Source organism: Nasonia vitripennis, chromosome 3 (genome assembly GCF_009193385.2).
Source record: "Nasonia vitripennis strain AsymCx chromosome 3, Nvit_psr_1.1, whole genome shotgun sequence".
Lineage (NCBI taxonomy): Eukaryota > Metazoa > Arthropoda > Insecta > Hymenoptera > Pteromalidae > Nasonia > Nasonia vitripennis.
In genome coordinates, this window is record NC_045759.1 from 3232390 (window position 1) to 3255193 (window position 22804).

Below are 22804 nucleotides of genomic sequence, written 5' to 3' on the forward strand. Positions count from 1 at the left end.
GCCGACGATAAATACATTTGCTCAACGTCACAGTAAAATAACTACAGCTTCGTCGTAACCAGAAACTTTCAGCGTAGTTCACAAAGCATTTTCCAACTTGACCATCAATTTTTAACACACAGCCATTGATCTACCGTTCGCAGAAAATCCAGCCACAACCTTTACCTCACTGGTGAAAGCGTGACGCTACGAAACAGTGACGGTCGTAAAACAGCGTCACGTTTCGTTCGATTCTCATGCGCACGGTAAACCCTCTGATTCCAGCGAGTCAAGAATCAGTGTTAAGCAAGAAAAGGAGAGAAAAAGACACAACAAGTGTTGAGCGTGAGAAGAACGATGAAGGAGGAGTAGAAGAAGAGTCTAGCGTCACCTCTCCTGGACTCGACGTCGATGGTGACGCACTCGGCGGGCCGCGTGTCAAACTGCATGAAGATGGTGGTGAAAGCCGGATCGATGACGAACGGCACCAGGAAGAGAAAGGCGAAGAGGCTGAAGGTGCCGAGGAGGATGAAGAACGCGGTTGTGTAGAAGAGTAGCTTCTGCAGGAACGTCTGCTTGTCCAGTTCTATCTCCGCCTCCATTGTGGTGGTGACGCTTCACCGCCGCCAGCTGCTGCTTCTTCTTCGTCGACGGCCCGCGTCGATGAGGCCGGCGATCTAGCATTTGTGTTGGATTTTTTTTTTTTTGGTTTTGGAATCTTTTATTGCTTTTCATGGGTTATATAGTGAGAGAATTAGTGATTTATGAGTTTGGTTTGGTGCTGACAGTTATTTAAGAACGAAGTAGTAGACTCTGCATGCAAAGATATTAGTTGACTACAAAATATTACTAAAAATTTAGTTTAAAAAATGAAAACTCTCTATACACTACTGATAGATCGAGCAGATTACCTATTCGGAACAAATATTATAGACTAAATCGATGCATTTCATATAGCGGAAAATGAATGATGTAACGGACGATAATGTCGACACAAATCTGTGTCATGAAAAAATGATGCCCATAAAAAGTCCGCATGGGTTCAGAAGGCTATTTATAACTGCTTGCGTAGATGATAAACCGTTGCGATCAGTTTTAAAATCAATTTGAGCAAGATCGATTTGTTTGAAATTCTTTACCGATAGAAGTATTACGTTATAGTAAATTTCGCATCTTAAGTAATTAAGCTACAAGGCCTTTGAATCCCTGCAAACGTATATTGCTTGGCAAGACTGACAAATATATAATTCGAGCATCAATAACGCCCACCGCACTTTTCGACATTAAAATACCCTTTCAGATAAGTGTACTGCACCTACGCTTTTATTAAAATAATTTTATCTCGGCTAAAGTTTCACCGAACTCAAACGTCTGAGCCGTATACGCAATAAGATAACGTCACGAAAAACCTCCCTGGAGCGTCGCAGATCAATTAATCATTCTATACTCGCTCCTGATTGAGAAAGACGTGATCCTCGTCAGTGGGCGTATCAATCTTCCCAAGCTTTCGGACTTCGTCTTTCATTACGACGTATTTGCAAAAACGTCGAATTGAATACAAAAAAAAACATCGTCTCGCTTACAACACTCTAAAACTATTCCTTCTCCCAGCTATAGTACCGTCATTCCAACAATCCAGCAAATCCACGGATAAACGGCTATTCATCTAAGTTAGACGCGACTGTGCCTAGTTCCAAAGTCGTTAGCCTACAGACGACGATGTATGCGCAGACTCTCTCCGCGCGAGAATTCACCACCCGAACAAAACTAAATTCCCAGTATAGTACAACAGGGGTAAAAGCGCGAGGTTGAAGCTTCGAATTTTGCGGTTAAAAATAGAAACAGTACACAAATTTCACGTTCACCGCATGCGCTTTGCTGTCACTCTTCTCCGCGATCGATTCAAAATTTAAAATCCATTCAGTCACCCCCAGCGCGCAGTTTGCCCAACTATTCGAGACGGAGAAACTCCTCGCAAAAACAAACTCCGCTCCCTCGAAATTCTGCAGCGCCCTATCAATTAGGCAAGGAGAAAGCCGCTCGGCGAGCTTTCGTTTGTAGGTCGCGGTCGTGATTTACTCCGCGTCGTCGTCGGCGTTTGCATAAACTTTAATGGCCCGGTCGCATAACTGCGCGTGTGTGTATGTGTGAACATGTGTGTATAGCGCCCAGTAAGGTACTTACTGTATATAGTCGCTCTCTTTCGCGCATAATTGGCTTCGATCTATGTACGGCTGTACTAGTGTAGTGCGAGTGTTTGTGTGTGTATGGCGGGAATCGCGATACTGACTCGCTCGGCCACCTTTGTCGGAGGCTCTGTGGCAATTATCGAGCTCGTGCCCGACGGAATTTCGATTGTTTGCGATGCCTGGCTTGAATGGACATTGTTCGGCGATTGATTTGATTTTTTTAGGCGACGCTGCCGACCATCGTTTCAAGCGGAACGATATGGTTTTTTGCTTGATTTTTCACGAACACGTTAACAGCCCGGGTCTGGGTATCCTATTAACGTTATTACGGAAAAAGTTCAGACCGTAGAAGCGAGCATCCGCAGAGGGGAAAATCTCGCGTGTGCCTGTTCTCGCGTACGTCCGCAGTTGCGCAAGTCAGCGTTCCGCAGCCGCGAGAGAGCCTTTTTCTCTCGCGCTCTGTGGGATAAATTGATTTCATTGATTTATACGTATTTTTAGAGCGTCCGTTGGAACGCGTGCAGGTGTCCTTTTTCTTGATCGGGATACCCGGCCCTCTTCTCTACAGATCGCGCGATACGAGAAGATGTATAGTGTGATGGCTGGGCTTTTCATCGGATTGAGCTTTAACCTTTCATCGAATTTGTCGATGAGCTTTTGATGCGTTCGTCGAACTGATCGCGGAATAATTGCACTGCGTAATTTGGAGGAACGAGTGATTTTTATGTCTTTTATGTGTTGCAGAGTGATTACTTTGAGATATCTTGATGATGAAATAATTAATACTTGATATTTTTCGCGATAACGTACGAAAAATCAATACAGAAAATGTTCTCGCCTAAATAATCGCTACTTTTGCCAGAACTTTCTCGAAGCATTTAAAGATTTTTGGGATTTTTTCAGTGAAACATATCTCGCTAGTTTATGATTATTTCTATTTGAAATACGTCTAGAGCGCGGTGCGCTTTTTCTCCGATTCGTAAATGAAAATATGAAAAATACTGCTCGCTACGCTCGAAACGGAGCAAATAAATGCTCGTTTTCTTTTTTCACATTTGTTAATCAAACTCCAGCCCGAGCAAAGCAAAGATATTCGTAAAAACTCGTTTACCGTGCATAAAATTCTCATACCACACATTCCTACATGCCGGTGACATCAAACACAATCTCCGTAATAACGAAATTCCTCTCTGATGTGCTTCCCGTTGAAAAAGTCGAATCCGCAAATTTTGTCCCGAACCCAGTTCCCGCACATAAATTAAAAAGGATCCATCACTGGCAAGTCTCAGGTCAGGCTCGGAATCCCGCATCGCCGAGGCCAGCCAGCCTATATTCGCGTCACGTGTTCGGTAATTTGTCGATCGATACGTGGACTCGAAGATCTCGCCCTCCTCCTCCTTCTATAGAGCGAAAGCCAGCCACTCATTCATCGGAGCCTCGACTCTGTGATGTGTATGGGAGAAATCTCCCGTTGACGGACGACGGTTCCATGTGTTTCTGACCTGCGAGTATGTGACGCGAGAGAGCCGTTGGTGCGGAGTACGATTGATTTTTCGGGGAGGTTATTTTTGGTAACGAAATTTTCGCTGATTGTCGGAAATTGCTCGGTTTGGGCGGACGATTGCTTTATTTTGTTTGCGACTGATTGCCGAATATTTTTTTTTTCTATACGAATTTTGTGATTTAAATATTTCGGACACGTGCGAAACGCACTTTGATGTTTTTTCCTTCGAACCTAAGCTTAGCTTCTACCTTACGTTATGCGTTACGCGAATACATATTTGTCAGTATGCACAATTTAGAGCAATACAATAGTTCCTCTTAAAAAGCTTAAATATCCTTCTGACCCCCTTTTCATTCTTTATGTGCACGAGTTTAAGAAATTTCGTGTTGAATTCCCCGCAGAACAAGTTTTGCGCAGTTCAGCACTTTAAGCCAAAGGCTGCGCCGAGATTTTTCCTTCTCTGTCGGGATCGAGTCATTCGTACATTTTTTCTCTCTCTTTCCCTTCCCGAGTTCCGTAAAACACCGAGTCTTAACGACTCGAGCAGCTTAAATTTGAATTTCAAATGCCAAACTCCAAACAGAGACGTGGATTATACCGTCGTGGATATTTCCTTCAATTAAACGCAGCAGGGAGAGAGAGACGTAGGTTTAAGAAAAATTTACCGCAAAACGAAGCTTATCTCTCCGGCCCCATCTGTAACCGAGCGCAGCATACGCTGAATAAATAATAGCTACAGTGCGAGATTCGTATCTAAAAATAATCCATCGATTACTGATATATTACGCTATCGCCGCGTAGTTTCGATGAAGTCGGATGACCTTCGTTAAGCTTTTATTACGAGCTGTCGCAGATCCGAGCGGAGTATTTAGCGATGCGCGGCTCGAGTTTCAAAGCGCGATTGTTCTCGCGGACGGAAAAAAGATCGGCTTGACGCGAGACCAAATGGCATTAACGGAGACTAGCCGTTTAACGTCGCGAAAAAGATCACGTGCGCACTGCTAAGATTTCGTACTACGACATCGCGGATGACACGAGACGATTACGCGCAATTAGACCGTAGTAAAGCTTGCGGAACGTCAGGAAAAAAAAGCTCTTTCAGCGGAGGTCCTTTTATCCGAAATGTTTTCGTGCGTTCTGTCTGGATTGTCACGCGAATTCAATGCGACGATTGTTGCAGCGAACTAATTGTCGATTGAAACTTTTCGAGATCGCAACACGGGAATTTCATTAAAACAATACACGACTCGCCGACGCACGACACTTTTAACCCGAGCAATAACAATTTTTCTCGGCAGCCTTAACCTTATTCCGCGCATAAAAAGCGCTACCCCCGTTGCCTGCGCGAGAACTCAACACAAAACTCCCCCCACCTCGAATCCAGATAAAAGCGAGACAGAGAAGTACAACGACAGGTGTGCAGTAGTATCCAGCCTACCCCTATGAAGCGGAAGAGCAGCCGTCGGGGCGGCTCGGCCTCTTCCTGTGGCCCCTCATTCTCGTCCCGGAGAAGCTCCAGCCTCTCTCTCTCTCTCTCACACTCTGTCTTCCTCTTCTTTCTTCCAGCACACCGTCGTGTCGTCACATTGCAGCCCTGTGACACTCACTGCACACCGTGTACCCGCGGCACCAACAAAACACACGAGATCCGGAGCTTGCAAGCTCTGCTACACAGACACACACACACTCACACGAGACTCCCTCTCTTCACCGAGAGAGTCTAGCTCGAAGCATGGCTGTTCTCCTTCTCCACGGCCCAGCAGTAGACTTGGACAGGTGTGGACGAGCAGAGAAAGGGTATGTATAATGTGTCGTACTCTCTCACGCGGACGCTTTCCGTTGCGTGTGTGCGTTGAGAGAGAGAGAGCGAGAGAGGGGCGCACGGGCTGCAGCTGCGCTCGCTCGCGCCCGTGCCGAGACACTGTGCGTGCGCGAGCTTTGGGCGAGCTTATTTCCAGAGAGAGCGCGCGTGGCGCCGCCCTCAGGCAGCCGAGTTGAAGCATCGACCGACGCCGTAGCAGCTCGCTGCTACTGCTGGCCTTTCGACGAGCTATACCTTCCTCTCTCTCGCCCTCTCTCTCTCTCTCCGTGTTGCTGATAGAGAGGGGTGCTTTTTACCCTGGCGAACTGAACTACCGCTGCTACCGCTACTGCTGCCGTGTGAATGTTCGCGAGGGGTGGGGAGAGAAAGTTTCAAATGGTTTTTTATTCGGATCTTTGTTTCGTTGAATTTGAAACGCGGTGTGTCTGACCGAACGCTGAGTTTTCTACTGAAATCGGGTAATCGACAGCGATTGCTCTTTCTATCGACGAAGTCGTAAAGTGGAAGGCGGATTGTCGTCTGATTTTTCGAGAGATCAGAGAAACGAGTCACGAAGCAGCGTAATTTCCACGTGAATTTTCGAGGATTCGTTTAAAAAAGCACCACACCGCGCTCGCTGCATCGCGCGACGCTCTTGTTGTTCTTTCCGCGCTCAACGAGCTTACGTCGTCCATCCGAGTCTCTCTCTCTCTCTCTCGCAGCGCATTCGAGATTTCCACTTTTTAGTTTCAGAGCTACGTGTGCACTTTTGCGATTGACACTTTTTCTTTCGACAATTTGCAATCGATGCTGTTTTCGATATAAATGAATCCGGAGGCTGTGTGCACTAAAAATAAAATTTTATTTTCAGGTATCGATGCGGTGACTGGCGAGTTCAGCGCTTATTTTTATCGCGGCTCGACACGCGCGAGGCCCTTTTTATGATGACAGGAAGTAATGCTGGAGCTATTATGGATACCTTCGTCCGATGTTTTTGGACGAGCTATGGAGATAGGAATCGCCAAAGTAGAATGACGGTGTATTAATTGTAGAGCAGGTTGTCGGAACTGTGTTGATATCGCGCCGAGTGATCCACGACACGATTAGACGCGATGTATTGTGACAGGTGCGTATCGGTGTATGTGGCTGATTGCAAGGTAAACTGTGTTCAAACGGAACTAAACTGCTGAATTTTTTATGCTAAGAGCTTATGCTTGTGTGCCAGATTTATTTTTGGGACCAGTTGAATAAATTAATTCCGATGAAAATTGTTGATATCGATCATCCCATAAAAATAAACCAATCCCTAATACGTCAGTCGCGAGATTATCATTTCCAAATCAAAGCTCATAAAAATGGTAAACATCACAATTTCCAAGTCCCCTCGAATCGTTCCGGCCAGAAATCACTCGACTGCCGAGATCATGACCCTACGGTGTGAAAGGCGTTTCCCATCGAATCTCTGCATCAGGGCTTTTGTATACATTATAGGCGCAGCTCCTCCTTCTTATTTCTAGCCCCTCCGAACTTCTCTTCGATCCACTGTAAGAACTGATACAGCCCACGCACCAGATTCCGATCCTTCAAATTTTTTTCACCCCACGATATAGCGTATACGGCGTAAAAACTCCATTCAAAAGTCAGTACAGTCAAGAGCAGCCGAATAACGAAGGACAGCTTCGTAAATATTCAATCGCGTCGATCGTATTCTCTTTTCCCCTCGAAAAAAAAGGATGAGACTCACATAGTCGCAAAGGCAGTTCAACAGCGTACACATCCGCGCAGAGTTCGCGTGTTGTGTTTTTCGCGCGAGAGGGAAAAGAAGAAAAGCTCGGGTCGAGCCCTGTTTTCGAGGCGGCACTTTGTATGCGCCGCGAGACGCCTCCGGCGAAACCCACTTTAGCGCCGATCTACAATAGGCGCTGCACACCTCGTACCCTTTCTTTCCTTCTTCTTTTTTTGGCGAAGAAGGTTCGAGCCTTGCGTTGGTGTATAAAGGGAAAGGACGAGGAAAAAATTAAGCTCCAGGATGAACCGGAATTTATGGGGTTGGCTGCTTCTATAGTCGATTAAAGTTTGTAGCCGGTCGGTATTACGTTTAGTTTTTGGTGTCTTCGACTCGTGAAATTTCAACGTCACTTACGCGCCTGAAGCTCGTCGCGTGCTGAGAAATTCCAAACAGTATAGCTCGCGATGTAAAGTCCGACAGTTTCTCAAAGCCGCATAAATTACGGATCGAGCTTTCGCTCGTCTATACCTATACATCGAAGTGTACCAGTTGGCCACTCGTCTCTTCTTTTCAAGATGTTGTTTCTCACTCCGTGTACACGCGACCTGCCAAGTCGTTCTGGCAGGTTCGCGACTCACGCGGGATGTAATCGAGAGGCCCGCAGTTTATTCACTCTCCATTATTCGGGGATTTTTTTCTCGACTTTCCTCGAGGCTCGGTGATTTACGCCGGGGAATGTGGAGCGGGTTTTTATTGTGGTTCGAGTCTTTGTTTCTCCCTCGATTTTTTCGACGCTTTGATACAGTAAGGCCGGGCTATAAAGTTGGAGTGTATGAAGCGCTGTGCGGAGGTGTGATTAATTTTTTAGGGATGCGTTGCAGGTTGGCTGAGATTTTGAGTTTGTGGGATTGCGACGTTCTTCATTGAATATTGGATATTTTTTTCAGTAGTGAGTGCAACCTTCGTCACTATCGATCTTTCATTGTTCACTAAAAGTCCTTTTACGTTTTTATTAAAACTTTACAATCGACATAAACGTGGCGAGTTTATTACACTGATTTTATCGTAAACCCTTCGAAATCAATACAACGCTCGCGCACTGCTCGTATACATATTCTACTTTCAACCAATTGACTAATCTATTCAAAGCTTTCCCACGCCCAACACCAGTACACCGCACGCCGTTAAACGACTGTCTCTTCCTCCTCGAAACATCCTCACCGTCGCAAACATCAAAACGCCCTTATCAACTCCCTCGCGGCAAGTCGAAAACGAGTAATCAATTACCCCTCACCCTTATCCAAATAGAACCGTAGAGGTATAAGCCTCAGAGCGCCGTGGATCCATATGTCTTCCGGGTGTCTCCCCTTCTGGAAACTTGGACTGAACTTTTCCAGTCGGCGACGATGTATACTCCACTCCCGGAATGTTGACGCAGAGCCGAAGCGTCGGCGTTTTCAAAGGGAGAGGGATAAGCCACGTGCCTGGCTCTTTTTTATGCGCCGCTGACGGACTTTTTTCAATCAGGGAGGCTTTCGCCTTTGTCGGCGGTATGGGGATTGCTGTTTAGGCAGATTACGTGGGCATTGAGGTTCATGAACTTGAATTAAATTTTACGTAGATGGGTTTTCTCAGAAATTTCAGTCGAGGCTGTATTTATTTTGAAAAATTTAAAAAAAGATATTCCCAGTCGCCCGTGGCTACGCCGTGAGTTCACTTCCGCAGCCTTGCGATTAGACACGCATCGCGGCGACGAAAAAAGCAACAAGTCGTTTCGCTCTCCCCCGAAGGAAACAAAAAAAAACAAAAAAAAAAATCGTCGAGTCTTCTCCCGCGCTTTATCGTAACAAGATAGAGGCCTATATAGACGATGGCCGCAACTTTCGGGGGAAAATCCGGCGCTGCCACGGGAGAGCCTTTATAAATGGCTTTCTCCTCGAGCGAGCTTGATAAATGGCTACGATCGAGCTCGACCGATGACTATCGCGGCATCTCTCTTTAATTGCGAGGCACACCGGCCAACGAGAGATTAATTAAGCTAGCTACTGTTATATGATGGAGAAGTGCGTGCATAGAAATTTTCGGCTGTTTGTGTTGATGGATGGTAAGTACGGGACGGGGCTGAAGTTGTTGCATGGGTTATTAACCGTACGCGTTACGCTGTTGTTATTTTCGAGAATTACTTGAAAAAAAGATGAGCTCCGTTGATCAAAACGTAATAATCGTTCCACGGAGACACCTTCTCGAAGCGCAGAGCTCTGCTGTTGTTTACCAGTGCATCGAATCGATTCTGATTCAATCGCAATTCGGAATTGCTTTTTTTATTTTCTCGAGTTAATATCGTCGAGAATAAACATTCAAAGCAGTAAGAAATCTCGGATCTTCTTATACGGAACCGAGACGCGGTTCGAGTAATTTTAAAACTCGCGCGCGCGGAGGAAAGTTTGATAGATGCGCGCTTGGACTTTCACAGAGGCGCAAATAAAGGCGAAACGGACTTTATACGTATACCTCCCGGAGCTTCCGAGAGAAAAGTTTAACTCGAATTTCGTTTTTTTTCTCTCTCTCTCTCTCTCTCTCTGTCTCTAAACCTTCGGGGATTAACAATTACGGGAAACCAGGTCAGCAGTTCGGGAAGAAACTCGTTTCGAAAAAGCTTGCAACGAAATATGCCAAAATATTGACTGGCGCTCATTAGACCGTAGCGTTAATCCGAAAATACTTAATCGAAAGCACTTGACTCCTCTGCAAGCACGAGAGACGAGGCAAAAAAGCCGACGAGGATGGAGAGTGTGTTTGGACTCGTACCAGAGCGAGAGAGAGAGACTCGCGTTAGCTTTTCAGATTCCGAAGCTCTTTCAGCACCCGCAATTTCTCACTTGAGCCGTCCTCTTTCAATCCCTTTGTTCTCGCGCAAGAGAGGGAGAGAGAGAGAGACTCGCCAGAGGGCCTACTATATCGGAATATCCGGGAACAAAGGGGACACAAAAGGCCAAGTAGCCGATCACAACAAATCTATAGCCGAGGGCCCTGAGCGCCACGTAATGAAGGCCCTCGAGCTGCTCCGAGGACTTTGATGCATTCCGAGAGAGCTGCTGCTGTGCTGCCCTTTGTATAAGAGGCAGCCTATTGTCCGATCTTCTTGTAACTCCCCAGACTCCTTATGAATATGGCTACGATCTTGGAACGTGCATAAGCAGCTGTGTTGTCTTTTGTTTTCAGAGGCGTTAAGCATAATGTTTTTGTTTTATTTTATACTTATAGTATACGCGGTCGGACTATTAAAAACTGAAACAAATCACTGAAATTAACTGCTCTACATTCACATGTAAATAGAGCTCAGTATACATTAGACTGGATTCAAAAATATCTCGTCTGTCATTCGCAGTATTGACCAGCAGCATTTTTTACATACTCGTACCAAATTTTTTGTCGGATTCCCGACACTGCAGTCATACTTGGCATTTATTCGCGTGGCGCGTATATTTTTAGTCGCGGCACTTCTCCCGACCTATTGTTTTTGCTTCGGCTAATTCAGGACTCGCGAAGAATAAAACACAAGCGTTGCCCCGCGTCTTCTGGCCCGAGGCGAACCGCAGCGCGGCCAACTCCTGGCATTTGAAACATTCTCTGCGTACAGCCAAGGGTGTCGGAGCTTCGTGCTTTCATTTCGAAAATTCATCCAAGCTCTATACTCAATTTCGCTTCTAAAGACGTTTCTGCAGAAAACATCTCGCGGTGCATTCATCGGTTGGCGTGACCCAATTCCCGGAAAAAAAATAGAGGAAATCACGCAGATGCTCACTTGCAGGAATAACAGGCTTCATCGGGCGATTTTCTTTCCTGTAAGTGGGGTGAAAGCTCCGTTGGAATTTTCTTGGCACACGCAACGCTCGGAAACTCGCGCTTATCTGCTTCGCGAGAAGTTATGTACGCGTGAGAGATGTGTACGGGGCTTGCGAGCTTAATTTGGGTAATTTCGAGCGGAGTTTTCGCAGCGAGCTTAGGATCGATCTTCCTGTGCCGATTTAATAAAACGATACAAAAGCTCGATCATAACCATTCCAGCCCTCAACCACCGTGTAATTACGGAAAACTATGCCGACAACATCCGCGACGAGCACATAAGCACAGCACACGTGTCGTCGAAATTCTTTTTAGCTCGTGTAAGTGTCCTTTCGCAGCAACAGCAGTAGTAGTCCCTCGTCAGAGCAGCTCTCGCGCGCACGACATTATTGCCTCGCGCCTCGGCGAATGAGAGCGCTTTTGTTTGCCGACTTTGCTCGCGCGCTTCAAACGAGTCCGGGGAGGAAAGAGCGGATGAGAACGAGGTATAAATGGCATGCAGAGTCGAGATAAAAGGAATTCTTCGGATCTTTCTACCCGAGAGTAGGTAATTAAAATTACTCTTGATTCGGATTTTTTTTTTCTTTTCGCGTAATACTATTCGTCGGATCAAAGAGACTCCTCAGTCTACAGTATACATAAATAACAATTTCGTTTCGGAACGAAGTAATTAACTCGAGCATCTCGCGTAGCCTTAAAAAGGCGATGCGATTATCTAATTCCCTGCATCTAAAGTGATTACAGCGCGCTGAGAGAAAAAAAGAGTCGCGTAGGAACAAAGCGCAGGCGACGAGAGCGAGAAAAACAGAGGGAAGACGAAGGGGCTGCAGCGTTTTACTTAGCGGAAGCTCGTAAATTACCTTCTCGGGAGCTGGACGCGCACGAGGTGAAGCTCTGAGGACGTAGTCATCGAGAATACGGCTCTTCGAAAAACACCGTATAACTTAAGTTATTTTCACATTGAGTCGATTTATACCGAGATGCGTTGATGTTTTACGGCTGGGAAATTTATCGAGAGTTGGCTATGGAGATTTTTTGCGGTTGGATGGGTCTACGAGATAAATTATTCTTCTTTATATACGCTCGAAAGCAGCTTTAATCGAGAACGAAGCCGTAAAGCGAAAAATCATTGCAGAATGAAGTCCTGCGGACTCGATTGTTTTATATGAATCAGACCTGCGCGGAGGAGGCGAAGCGACACTGGGCTATTGTGCGCGAAACTGCGCGGCTGCGAAAGTTTAGACCGCGCGTGTGCTGGAAGCTTTAATGGAAGTGTCGAACGAGTGTAATAATGGTAAGAAGGATGTGGTGTATTGTTGTGGGCGTTGAAGATTCTGGATTACTTGTTAAAATTATTTCGAAATATATAAAATCTTTCGCTTGCTCAAAACTCACCTTCAACGCCAACATCCCACCTACGAGTCGGCCCCTCTCGCACTTAATACTCAAGCACGCGTGAACGAGCTAAACTCCAGGGCTTTAGCCCGAAGATTCAAAGCTGGCCGTGCGCCAGAGTCGCCGCCGCCGCCGCGTGTGTACGAATGTGGGCCAAAGGTACGGCGCCGATATCCCGCGGCTGCTCTAATTGTCGAAAGGGGGAGGCGTGAGTATCGGAAAACAATTTGAGATAAGGCTCTGCTCGCCGGGCTTTCTCCTAATGAAAAGATATACGCTTGTATCGCTGATCGGTATCGTCAGAGGCATAGGCTTACGCTCAGGTGGAGTTTCATTGCTCCGAGTTGGAAGCGGAAGTTGGATGAATGGAGGAGAGCTTGCGAGGAGAGGGATTGTTGGGAGTGCAGATGAAATATTGTAGCTCCTATTGTACGTGATAACGTTTTTGGGCCGAAATCGAGTTACATAAGTGCAGTCGGTATTTTACATTTTGTGAAATTTCTCCGACTTTCATGCCTCGTATATTTCTTCCATTGTAATATAACCGAAGAGGAAATCGGGTTAGGTATATACAGTGCCGAGGGAAAAGGGTGTACTCGATTCATCGCTCTCCCTCTCGGCAGTAGCCTCGGCTGCTAGTGCCATTTCCAATATCACCGAGAGAGAGAGAGAGAGAGAGAGAGAGAGAGAGAGAGAGAGAGAGAGAGAGAGAGAGAGAGAGTCCAGCCGTCCGTGCAATTACTTCTCCCATGCAAAACTCCTTGGATTATCATAATGCGTAAGGAAATGAAAAAAAAATCTCCCAACCGCGATCGATACGCTAACGACTCTTCTAGAGTGCACTCGAGGCTCTTTTTTTCGAAAAAAAGAATTAAACCAAAATTTATCGCAAAGAGGCCCGTCGTTAACATACAATCCAATTAAACCCTCGAACAGCAGCGGAAAGCTCGCCCCGATGCAAATCTCAATTTCCTATCCTGCCCGAACAATACACGGACAAATCAGCCTCGAAAGCTCAACAACGAGTCGGCTGCTCAGTGAAGAAGAAAGAGCGGAATCGAATTCCCGCGCCTGAACTCGAAGGCTGCGGCAGAACGAAAAACTACGCCGAGAGACGCAAAACAATGGAGAGAGCACAAACGTGCCCTCGAGCCTCCTGCGCGGGGACAAATGATCGTCTCGGGGTTCTGAACCCGAGACCTCCGGATGCTTGATCCAATAGGTTTTCTGTATGAAAAGAGCCGACGTCGCCTCGGGAAATCCGATTTTTTCCCGATTCCCGTCAAGCTACTTCTGCGCATCCCTTAATTGACTGCTCGGAGAAACGTCGCCGTTGTTTCTGCGCGTAACAGCTCGTAAAGTATACCGTGAACTAATCGAGAGAGAATTAAGCAAAGCTCCCGATGTAACAGCCGTCTTTAAGCGTCGCGAATGCAGAGCGGCGATAAACACTGGACTAGATTTCCCTCGCGCGCACCGGCTAACAATAGGTTAACGGCCTCGGTCAATTTCTCGGTATAGCGTATAAACGCATTACGCGCAACAAGCGCAGTGTTGCATACGCGGAATTTTTATTCGCTTTATATAGTCGGGCAAAAGCGTCGATTATTCGATACGCAAAGATCGGGAGGGAGATAGAGAGTCGCGTAACGGATTCGACAGGGGTTCCTTAAATCTACGGCTGACACACTTTTCCAGAGAGCTCTACTTTCCGCACGCGCGCATTCGATGCTTGTAACTTTATCCAACTTGCAACAACTGCGGAGAGAAAATATACGTGCGCGGGTGGCTTGAAAACACGTGAAAAAGTCGAGAGCTTTATGTATAAACGGAATTAACGCGTTTCTTTGCTTCTCTCTTTACACTGGCCGTAATTACGCTTCCGTGATAGTTGAAAGCACACGCGCGCATGCAAATTATTGAGATAGGCATCGTTTTCGTTTTCGCTCCGGATAGAGAGAAAAACACAGCCGTATCGTTTGTTAAGACGGAGAATATAAGGAACAAGGTAAGGGGGTTCGAATTTTGGTCAAATCTCCGAATCGAAAAATCCCTGGAAACAAAGAGCAGTATAGCACTTCTCTCTGCCCCACAAACCTACACACCCAGATAGCAACACCCACACAAGCCCCCGTACCGCACTCGACTCAAGCCTGCGTTACCCGTGTGGACGACTCGCAGCTCCTGTAAGCCCGGCTATTGATTTTCTGGTGCGATACGGCAACCCCGAGGTGGAGCCAGCTAAGCTGCTGCTGCTCTGCCGCTGCCGCCACCGTCGTCGTCGTCGCCATGTTTGTTGTGCAGCCGCGCACTGCAGCAGCACCACGGAAGAGAGAGAGACAGAGAGCCGTCGTTGTCAGTGACACCCTCCACGGGGACGACGGACCACGTCGCTGCTGCTGATCTGCTGACGACCTCGTCTAGGGGTGAGTAGTTTCGGTTGTTGCTGTTGTTCTTGTAGTAGTAGCTCAGGGGGTTGGTTTGCTTTTTGCTGGTGGGGGATAAAGTACTGCGGCAAGTGACAGGTGTTTGCGAGAGGAGCAATTGAGACTTTTTTTCTTGGTGGGGGGTGAGATGTTCCGGAATTTGTAGGGGATGATGCTCGCTGCGGAGAGGACTGCAGTTGAGGTTACTGGACTGGGAGAGTGTGTGTAGTTGCGTTTGAGTTGCGTTTGTCCAGTCGACGGTGTGCAGGTCAGTGAGATGATTTTGGGTATTTGTAAATTTAATTTTGGATTTTAATATTCAGCATTAGCTCTGTCATCGTAGAATTTATATTAGAGATTTTCTTCTCAGTCAAATGGAATTGTAGGACTTGGAAATAACACACTTATGCAATGCGTTACTCATTTTTAAGCAACAAGCGCTAAACTCAATTAAAAACAGTTGCGCCTGCAGCTAAATATAGAGCAGCAGCGTTTTTTCCAACGATTATCGTGGCCCGAATTAAAGCCGCGTCATCAAACTAATCTAATTTCGTTTCAACCCCCCCCCCCCCGCTATAAAGTGCTTTTAAAACTCGATATTTTCCAGCACTCTCACATCTAAAAAGAATCGTGCCATCGCTTTATTTACAACGTAACGCGCCCACATCACCGAGAAGAATAAAAAAGTCACGTGGCCGGCTCATTCATCGGCTCTAAGCGTTCATTCACCAGGCCACTTATCTTATTGTCATAGATATTAGACGCGAGCACCTATACTCTCCGACCACTGTCCTCATCAACAAAGCAATTTTTTCCAACGAAGCAGCTAAAAGAAACTCTCGCTTACGTAAGAGCCGCCGTTAACTCATACTCCAGCCAAGAGGACATCGGGCCAAAGTTCGAGGCGATCGAAGCTCCCGTACAGTCTCGGAAACAGGCAAATCGAGGGCATTAGGATGCATCCGAACAGAAAAGTAGATTCTTTCGCGCGGAGAAAGAAGAATACCCCTACACAAGCTCGCGATAAATCGAGCGTGAAGGCGTCGGCGATTGTCCGATCGATCGATCGAGAGACGCGTTATTTTAATGCCGTTAATGGCTGCACGTGACGACAAGGCTTCGAGATTACACGCGCCTTTGTTTACGTGCTCCTATCGCTCGACGTGCGAAAGCTCCCGAATTCGATTAGGCGGGATTTTTTGGATTTATCGGGTTTGATCGAATTATAGGACGACGTATAGCTGGCGCTATTTTTAAAAAACGATGTCGCCCGAATAAAGGATGTCGTCTATTTGTGTAATGAAGCTAGTTAGTATGCAGTCGCTCGGTAAATAACCGGCGACTGAAATGAAAACAGAGAGAGAGAGAGAGAGAGAGAGAGAGAGAGAGAGAGAGAGAGAGAGAGAGAGAGAGAGAGAGAGAGAGCTTTTTATGCGGCGGATGACGTGCAGGACGTTGCGCGATCGATTTTTTCCTCGCGCAATTATGATATCCCAGTTGGAAACTCGCAGTTGCTATTTTCGAGTACCAGCGAAGTCCCGTTTTAATTTTTAGATCGTGTAACTACGTATAATCTGGATTAAAAATGAAACTCGTCGAGCCGACAACTTTCCGATATACAATTTCCGATGTGAAATCGGCCGAGTGAGGAAAAAATACACGTTCGTTTTTTCAAAAATAGCCACGTAAAGTTTAATTAAATAAAACCAGAAACTCGGCCGCGACAATCGACACGCCATAAAGCCCCACGCCCAGTACATTGTGCAAAAACTAAGGCGCGCCGCTGGGAAAGCGGGCCAGTGACGCGTTAATTACATGCGGCAGACTCGTGCGGAGTTGACGTATATAGTCGAGAAAGAGGAGAGTGTCACGTGCGCTGCGTGAGGCCGGCCGGCTAGTGCCGCAGTCATCTGGGCTGAAAAGTAGAATGAATTCAGGAGGGACTATAGCGTGTTCTTAGTGTTTGCTCGATACGAGCACTGCAGAGGTAGGATACTTATTTTCCCTTTGTTACGTATTGTTATTTAGGGAAATACATCGATCTATCAGTTCTGAACCAACAAAATGTTTTATATAAAAGAATCAAACATCCATCAAAAAATTCGTTACGCGAACGTCTCCGGTAAACGACGACAAAATAGAAAAATACACGGCGCAGAGGACGCCCGCACGATACACGTGGGAAAAAGTATTTCTTTCCTCTCAACGTCAAACTTGAGTACTCCGCCATAAAACTTTACTGCGCGGACGTCAGCTGTCGCGCAGAAGCCGCGCAGTAAAGTTTCTTTACTACGAAAGGTATCTTATGTTAGCAGATACGCTTCGAAGCTACTTTCCTTACAAGATTCCACTTTGGCTTCGATTTTTCCACAGCCGAAATTCAATGAGTCGCGCCGTAAACACACGTAGTAGCTGTAAAGTTCGAGTTTGGTCAGACGGGGGGTTGATTCGCAAACACGGGGGCGCGTATGCAGCAGACTATGCGCAACTAAAAATGGAGCACACGCGGCAGTGCGGCGCACTCGGCCTCCCCCGAGATAATCGAGGCGAGGAGGAGACGAGCGCGGAAAGAGTGTGCTCGCCGCGGACTTGGATGCGCCTTCTGAATATTTTACGCGTTCCGGAAATCGAGGCCAAAAGGGAAAGAGCCTCGGATGCCGGCACTAGCTGATGGCCAATCGATAGGGTGGATGCACCGGATGCGCGAGTCTTCGATAATTCATCGTGTGGGAATCGTTGAAATTTTTCAGTATAATTTTTACGTTCGAAATTCAATGTTGGAAAAATCCCTCTGCAATCGACTTCGATAAAGCTCGAGGGAAATGCTAATCCCCTTTTTTTACTGTCATTACTTTTTCAAATCGGAAAAAAGAGAGAAAAGCTCGTCGTCGCGAACTGATCGATCGCGAGAACTCTGGGCTCTTGTTCGCTGGAAATGGAATATTATCTAAATGATTGCGCGCGCTGGTGCCAAGTACTCGCGGGAGAGCAGTATAGTAGTCGGTGGCGCCGCGGAAATTCAATAGTTTACAGTTATGATATTCCATCGGGGATGATAGTCTTGTGAGCCCACTATTCAGAGCTGCTCGGCCGTACTATACCCTGTCAGATTTTCATTCAGAGAGTTCATACATCGTACGTGTCGATATAGAGCTCTGTGTGACTGTGTTCATCGGACCTAACTATCTGAATCGCTTAAACGTGACGGAGATCGAATGGGTATATCGGGCCTGAGTTTAATTCGTAACTTCTGTAATTGACGCGATAAATAAGGCTGTGACCTGCATAGCTAAATCCATAAATGAAAATTCACTCCCTCCACCAGGCTCCATATCGTGTAAACGATACATTCCACCCCATCGACGACACGAAACACCCCCAAAACAGTCAATCACGTATAGTCGAAAAAATCTCGGTATACGCAGCGGTGCCAGGCGACACTCAATCGAAAAAAAACCAATCCCCCTGAAAACCGAGCTGAAAGCTCTCATAGCATCCTCGGCAATCCATGCGGCATAGTCGACTGAGCGTATCGTCTCGCCTCTCACCCAGTTGCAGCCCTCGCGCTCGGGTGCGCGCGACCTATAGACCCACACTCCGCGGTGCCAACCCCCGCGGCGCTGCTGACGTCACTGCGGCACATGCAGCCAGCTCAGAGCGCAGACTCGCCCCCCGCAGATCGATCCGACGAACTGGCGCTCTCTCGCGCGCGCGCGCATTCTTTCGCCTCTGTCAGTGCTAGGGGAACGTCGTCGCGACGCAAGGACGAACCGTGGGCAGCAGTGCACCTCGTCGCCGTAAGCTCGGCCTGGTCGCACGGACAACGCCTAAGGACACTGTGAGAAAGAGAGTGAGAAAGGGCAACGTGAGTTCGAGCGTCGGAAAAGAAACGCAAAGTGGCCGCCCCCGCGCGAGACGGAGAACGTCGCCTAGCAGTCGTAGCGCCGCAGCCAGCCGCCATGCCGTTCTTCTGCCAGCTCTGACTGCGCGCGCGCCTCTCGTGCCCCGAGACCTCGCCGTCGTCGTCGCGCTCGTTCGAGACTAGCCGAGCAGCAGGAGGAGGAGGACAGGGGATCAGACGACGAAGAGGTAGAGTGTGCAGCTGGCCATGGGTAAGCCCGTGCCAGTGGAGGACCTGGTGATACCGCCGCAGGACGGCCGGATATGCGGCACCATCTGCATCTGCCAGATGACGGCGGTGCTGTCCTCGGTGGCGCTCGTCTACCTCACGGTCGCCATCTACATGCCCAGCACCAGGGCGTTCCAGTCGGGTATCAGCGAGGTACCGGCCATGTGCACCACCATCCGAGCCGCCAACGCCGACAACTGCGAGTGGGGCAGCTGCGGCGAGTGGTGCCTTTCCAAGACCTCCGGGCCCTGCGTGCAGATCCACGTGAACCTGCGCAGGAACGGCTCGTCCATTCTCCTGGCCAACTGCACCAACACGACCAACAAGACCTGCTACGGCATCGACCAGGAGAACGCCAAGAAGTCCAAGTGCATCGCCGACGAGTGCCGCAACCTCACGGGCACCTTCAACTGCACCATGGGCGTCTGCATCAACATCACCGACGCCTTCGAGTGCATGTTCCACGACACGGATACGCCCCTCAAGTGTTCGGGCAGGCGCGGCAAGATCACCTGCATCGACATAGACGGCTTGTTCAATTGTAATCGAGGGACTTGCGCGAAAATTCGAACGCCTTATAACTGTGACCGCAGGTGCGTCGACATTCCCACCCGCAACAAAAACGTCATCCTGCTGAGCGGCGACAAGGTGTACCTGAGCTCCTGCGAGAGCGCCATCGACATGGAGACCGAGAAGGAGATCTGGAACGAGAACCGGGGCGACGTCATGATGGCCTCCTGCTACGGCATCTACAACACCAGTCTGGGCGTCGAGGCCGTCGACTGCATCAACGGCTCGGTCCTCGAGAAGGACATGCTGACCGACCTGACGAACTTCACCTACCTCTCGTACCTCAACATCTTTGCTACTAAGCCGCTCGACGAGACGCGCAAGGTCACGCCGCCCGAGATGGACCTGATCATCGCGAACGAGAGCCGACTCCTGATCAACCTCGAGGGCTGCGTCAACACCCTGCGCGACGAATGCAAGTTCTTCCTCATGGAGTACGGGAAGGACGGCTCGGATCACAACGCCAGGGCGCGCTTTCCCTGCTACTACGCCGAGGGCAAGACCAGCATCGTCGTCTCGCGCTTCGATCTCCAGTCCACCTACAAGGAGTTCATCGTCTCGCTGGTCCTGCCCAGCATCCTCTTCGTCGTCAGCTGTCTGACCCTCATCCTCTGTCAGCGGACCGTCGTCGTGGGCGACGACGCCAAGATGAGGTTCAAGGGCACACCCGGGGCCGCACTCGCGGTCCTCGCCCTCGAGAAGAGCGCCTCCGGCAACCTGGCCGACGCCGGCGGAGGGGACAATGTTATGGCGCTCTGAGAAGAGTCACGTAAGAGTCACGTCATCATCACATATCTGAAAACGCCACTACACGCCACTGCTACCACCCTGCGTTTACTCTAGAGACAGATATACATACGATCGCTGATGGATTCTCGCTATAACTTCTCTCGACACTTACACACAAACACAAACATACACTTACACGATACACGAGATAGTAGATACTTATACATAAATATATAAATATATAAATATACTGCCGCACACGTTCAGCCGCCGACGCTATACAAGTTTAACGTTTGCTGTAAACTCGGCCTGAACTGCCACCTCTATTATACTGCTCTATTTCTCGTATATTAGACTCTTATAAACACACACACACACACACACACACACACACCAACACGCGTACCAAGGCACACTCGCTGATTTTCAGATTACGATCTATATACTATTAACTAACGCCATGAGCAGCTTTATTTCGAAGAAAGAGCCGAGAGTGCAAGTCTGTGATTCTAATGTTAAAACATGCATAGTATAGTGTTGGTAATGGTAATCTCTGTGTGTGTTATTTGCGCAGACTGTCACTGTGTGTAAATAATTATATGGAACTTATATAAATATGGCACAAAGTGTGGATCGATAAGCGTAAATACACTGCGATACTCGATATGTGTTCTGTAATTCGTATAGACTTTTTTGAACAAAAAAAAAAATAAAACGTCCTCTCGCAGATTTGTATGATACGTACGTGTTAAATTTTCTAAATTATATACTTTAATGTTGTTATACGCTGACGTTGTATGTTAATTGTAACGAAATTCGAAACAATCCGAAACTGTACAAAATCTTGTACTCAATTGTTGTGCAACCTAACCTCTAAATATTGTAATACGCATTATTATAACGCAAATGTTCTTACGTGACACTATATATTCGCATCAAATCAGCACACACAGAATTATTTATTATCAGCGCGAACCACGCATGTAATATAGACGTTAATATTGATAGGTAACTGAATGTGTTTGATGTCAGATTATTAAAGTGAGAACAGTAAGCCACATGCCTTAATACTCGATGATAGAGGCGCTAACGCACACAATTCAGTATTGTCCTTAGTAAGGTTTCTATAGTCGCGATATTATAACGTATATTCGCGCGATATTTTCTCAATATTATAGCTAGATGATATGATAGACGATAATATTTTGTGAATATTATAATAATAAACGAGAGGAGTCAACTTTTCGAACGATTCTTACGAAGGAAATTTTTGCTACACTAATATTGATAGACATTATTATCGCTATTGCAATTAATTAAAAGAAAAAAGAAAAATTTGACATTCGCTGTATTACTGAATAAATACTTTTCTAAATCGATTGTGGTTTTCTATTTTTTTCAATTATCACTCCAAAACAGTCAGCAAAGTTTCACTTCTTTCTGTCTCTCTCGCACACTGGTCGCTTGTGAAAAATGTTGAATGTGACATGGATTTTTGTTGTTATCATACGATGTAAGTAGTTGTCAATCGCATTAAGGATTCGGGTCAAGGCATATTATTTTTATTTCTCGTGTTCTATAGACACAAGGACGCGCAGTTGAAAAATAGCCGATGTGAAAATAACCATTTTTTATCCGCGCGCGCAATTGCATGGTTTTGTATTATTTTCTTGCTTATTTTTTAGTTATTATTAATCTCAATTACAATAATTAAATGTTGTAGAATAAAATAAAATATGCAATTTTCGAAACGGTGTAATAACGCTAATTCATAGTCGAAAAGAAAGAGAAATCTGATTCTAAATCTGAAACAAGAGCAAAGAAAAGAAACACGACTTCTTTTCGACTATATATAGAAGCAAAGTCGCGAGACGTATGTGCGTGATGCTAACGACGATAAACTGAAATCGATATCTTTTTCTTCTTTTTACAGGCATTCCCCTCCTGCAGGCGTCCGGCTAAAGGGTCGATATTCTCTTTTCGCGGACACTAACAAGGTGTGGGGAGGGGGGGAACGCGTGGTTCAAATTCTTCTTATCTCATCGACACATCAAGCAAAGCAACAAAATAATAAGCCGCAACCAAAAATCACACAGCGATATCAAGCAAACGAGATTCAAAGTTAAACAAAAAAAAAAAAAAGCGCGCGCGCGATAAAGCAATGCTGAAAAACCGAGATTTTCCTACTCTCACTGCCTGCACATTTTGGGGTCGCACCACTGCGTCGTCGACGTCGTCGTGATTCCAGAGAAGACGAAGAGACGGAAGAACGACCGGAAATGAAGAGCTGATCGACACGCGGATTGCATAATAAATCTAAGAAAAAAAAACATTGTTCCGGCACACATCGTACATACGGAAAAGGAGGACACTTTGACACACGCACAAGAGAAAAAAAACACAGACATGCAACTAGACGGAGTAAAAGAAGCCTAGCTATTTCGTAGAGTTCCCCTTGTACCGCTGCAGCAACAGTAGATAGGCAAAGCGAAACGCGAAGCAAACGA

General features: G+C 46.9%; 2 protein-coding genes across 3 annotated transcripts in view; one reads left to right on the forward strand and one right to left on the reverse strand.

Annotated features, from left to right (window-relative positions):
* LOC100123241 (cilia- and flagella-associated protein 298-A) overlaps window positions 1-22804 on the reverse strand; it is a 72989-nt gene that overhangs the window by 22928 nt on the left and 27257 nt on the right. Inside the window, exons 1-2 of one of the 2 annotated variants that reach the window (XM_003425721.5) lie at window positions 5111-5599; window positions 371-656 (exon numbers count right to left, since the gene is read on the reverse strand). The exons of the other annotated variant lie outside the window; for it this stretch is intronic. Of the exons in view, the coding sequence (XP_003425769.1) occupies window positions 371-581 (211 nt within the window). The 5' untranslated portion in view covers window positions 582-656; window positions 5111-5599. Of the gene's footprint in view, window positions 1-370; window positions 657-5110; window positions 5600-22804 lie in introns of those variants that run through there. 2 annotated transcript variants of the gene reach the window in all.
* LOC100123250 lies at window positions 18572-22470 on the forward strand. Its single transcript, XM_016984132.3, has 2 exons — window positions 18572-20337; window positions 22231-22470. Exon 1 carries the CDS (start codon window positions 18978-18980, stop codon window positions 20325-20327), a length of 1350 nt encoding a protein of 449 aa, XP_016839621.2. The 5' UTR covers window positions 18572-18977; the 3' UTR covers window positions 20328-20337; window positions 22231-22470.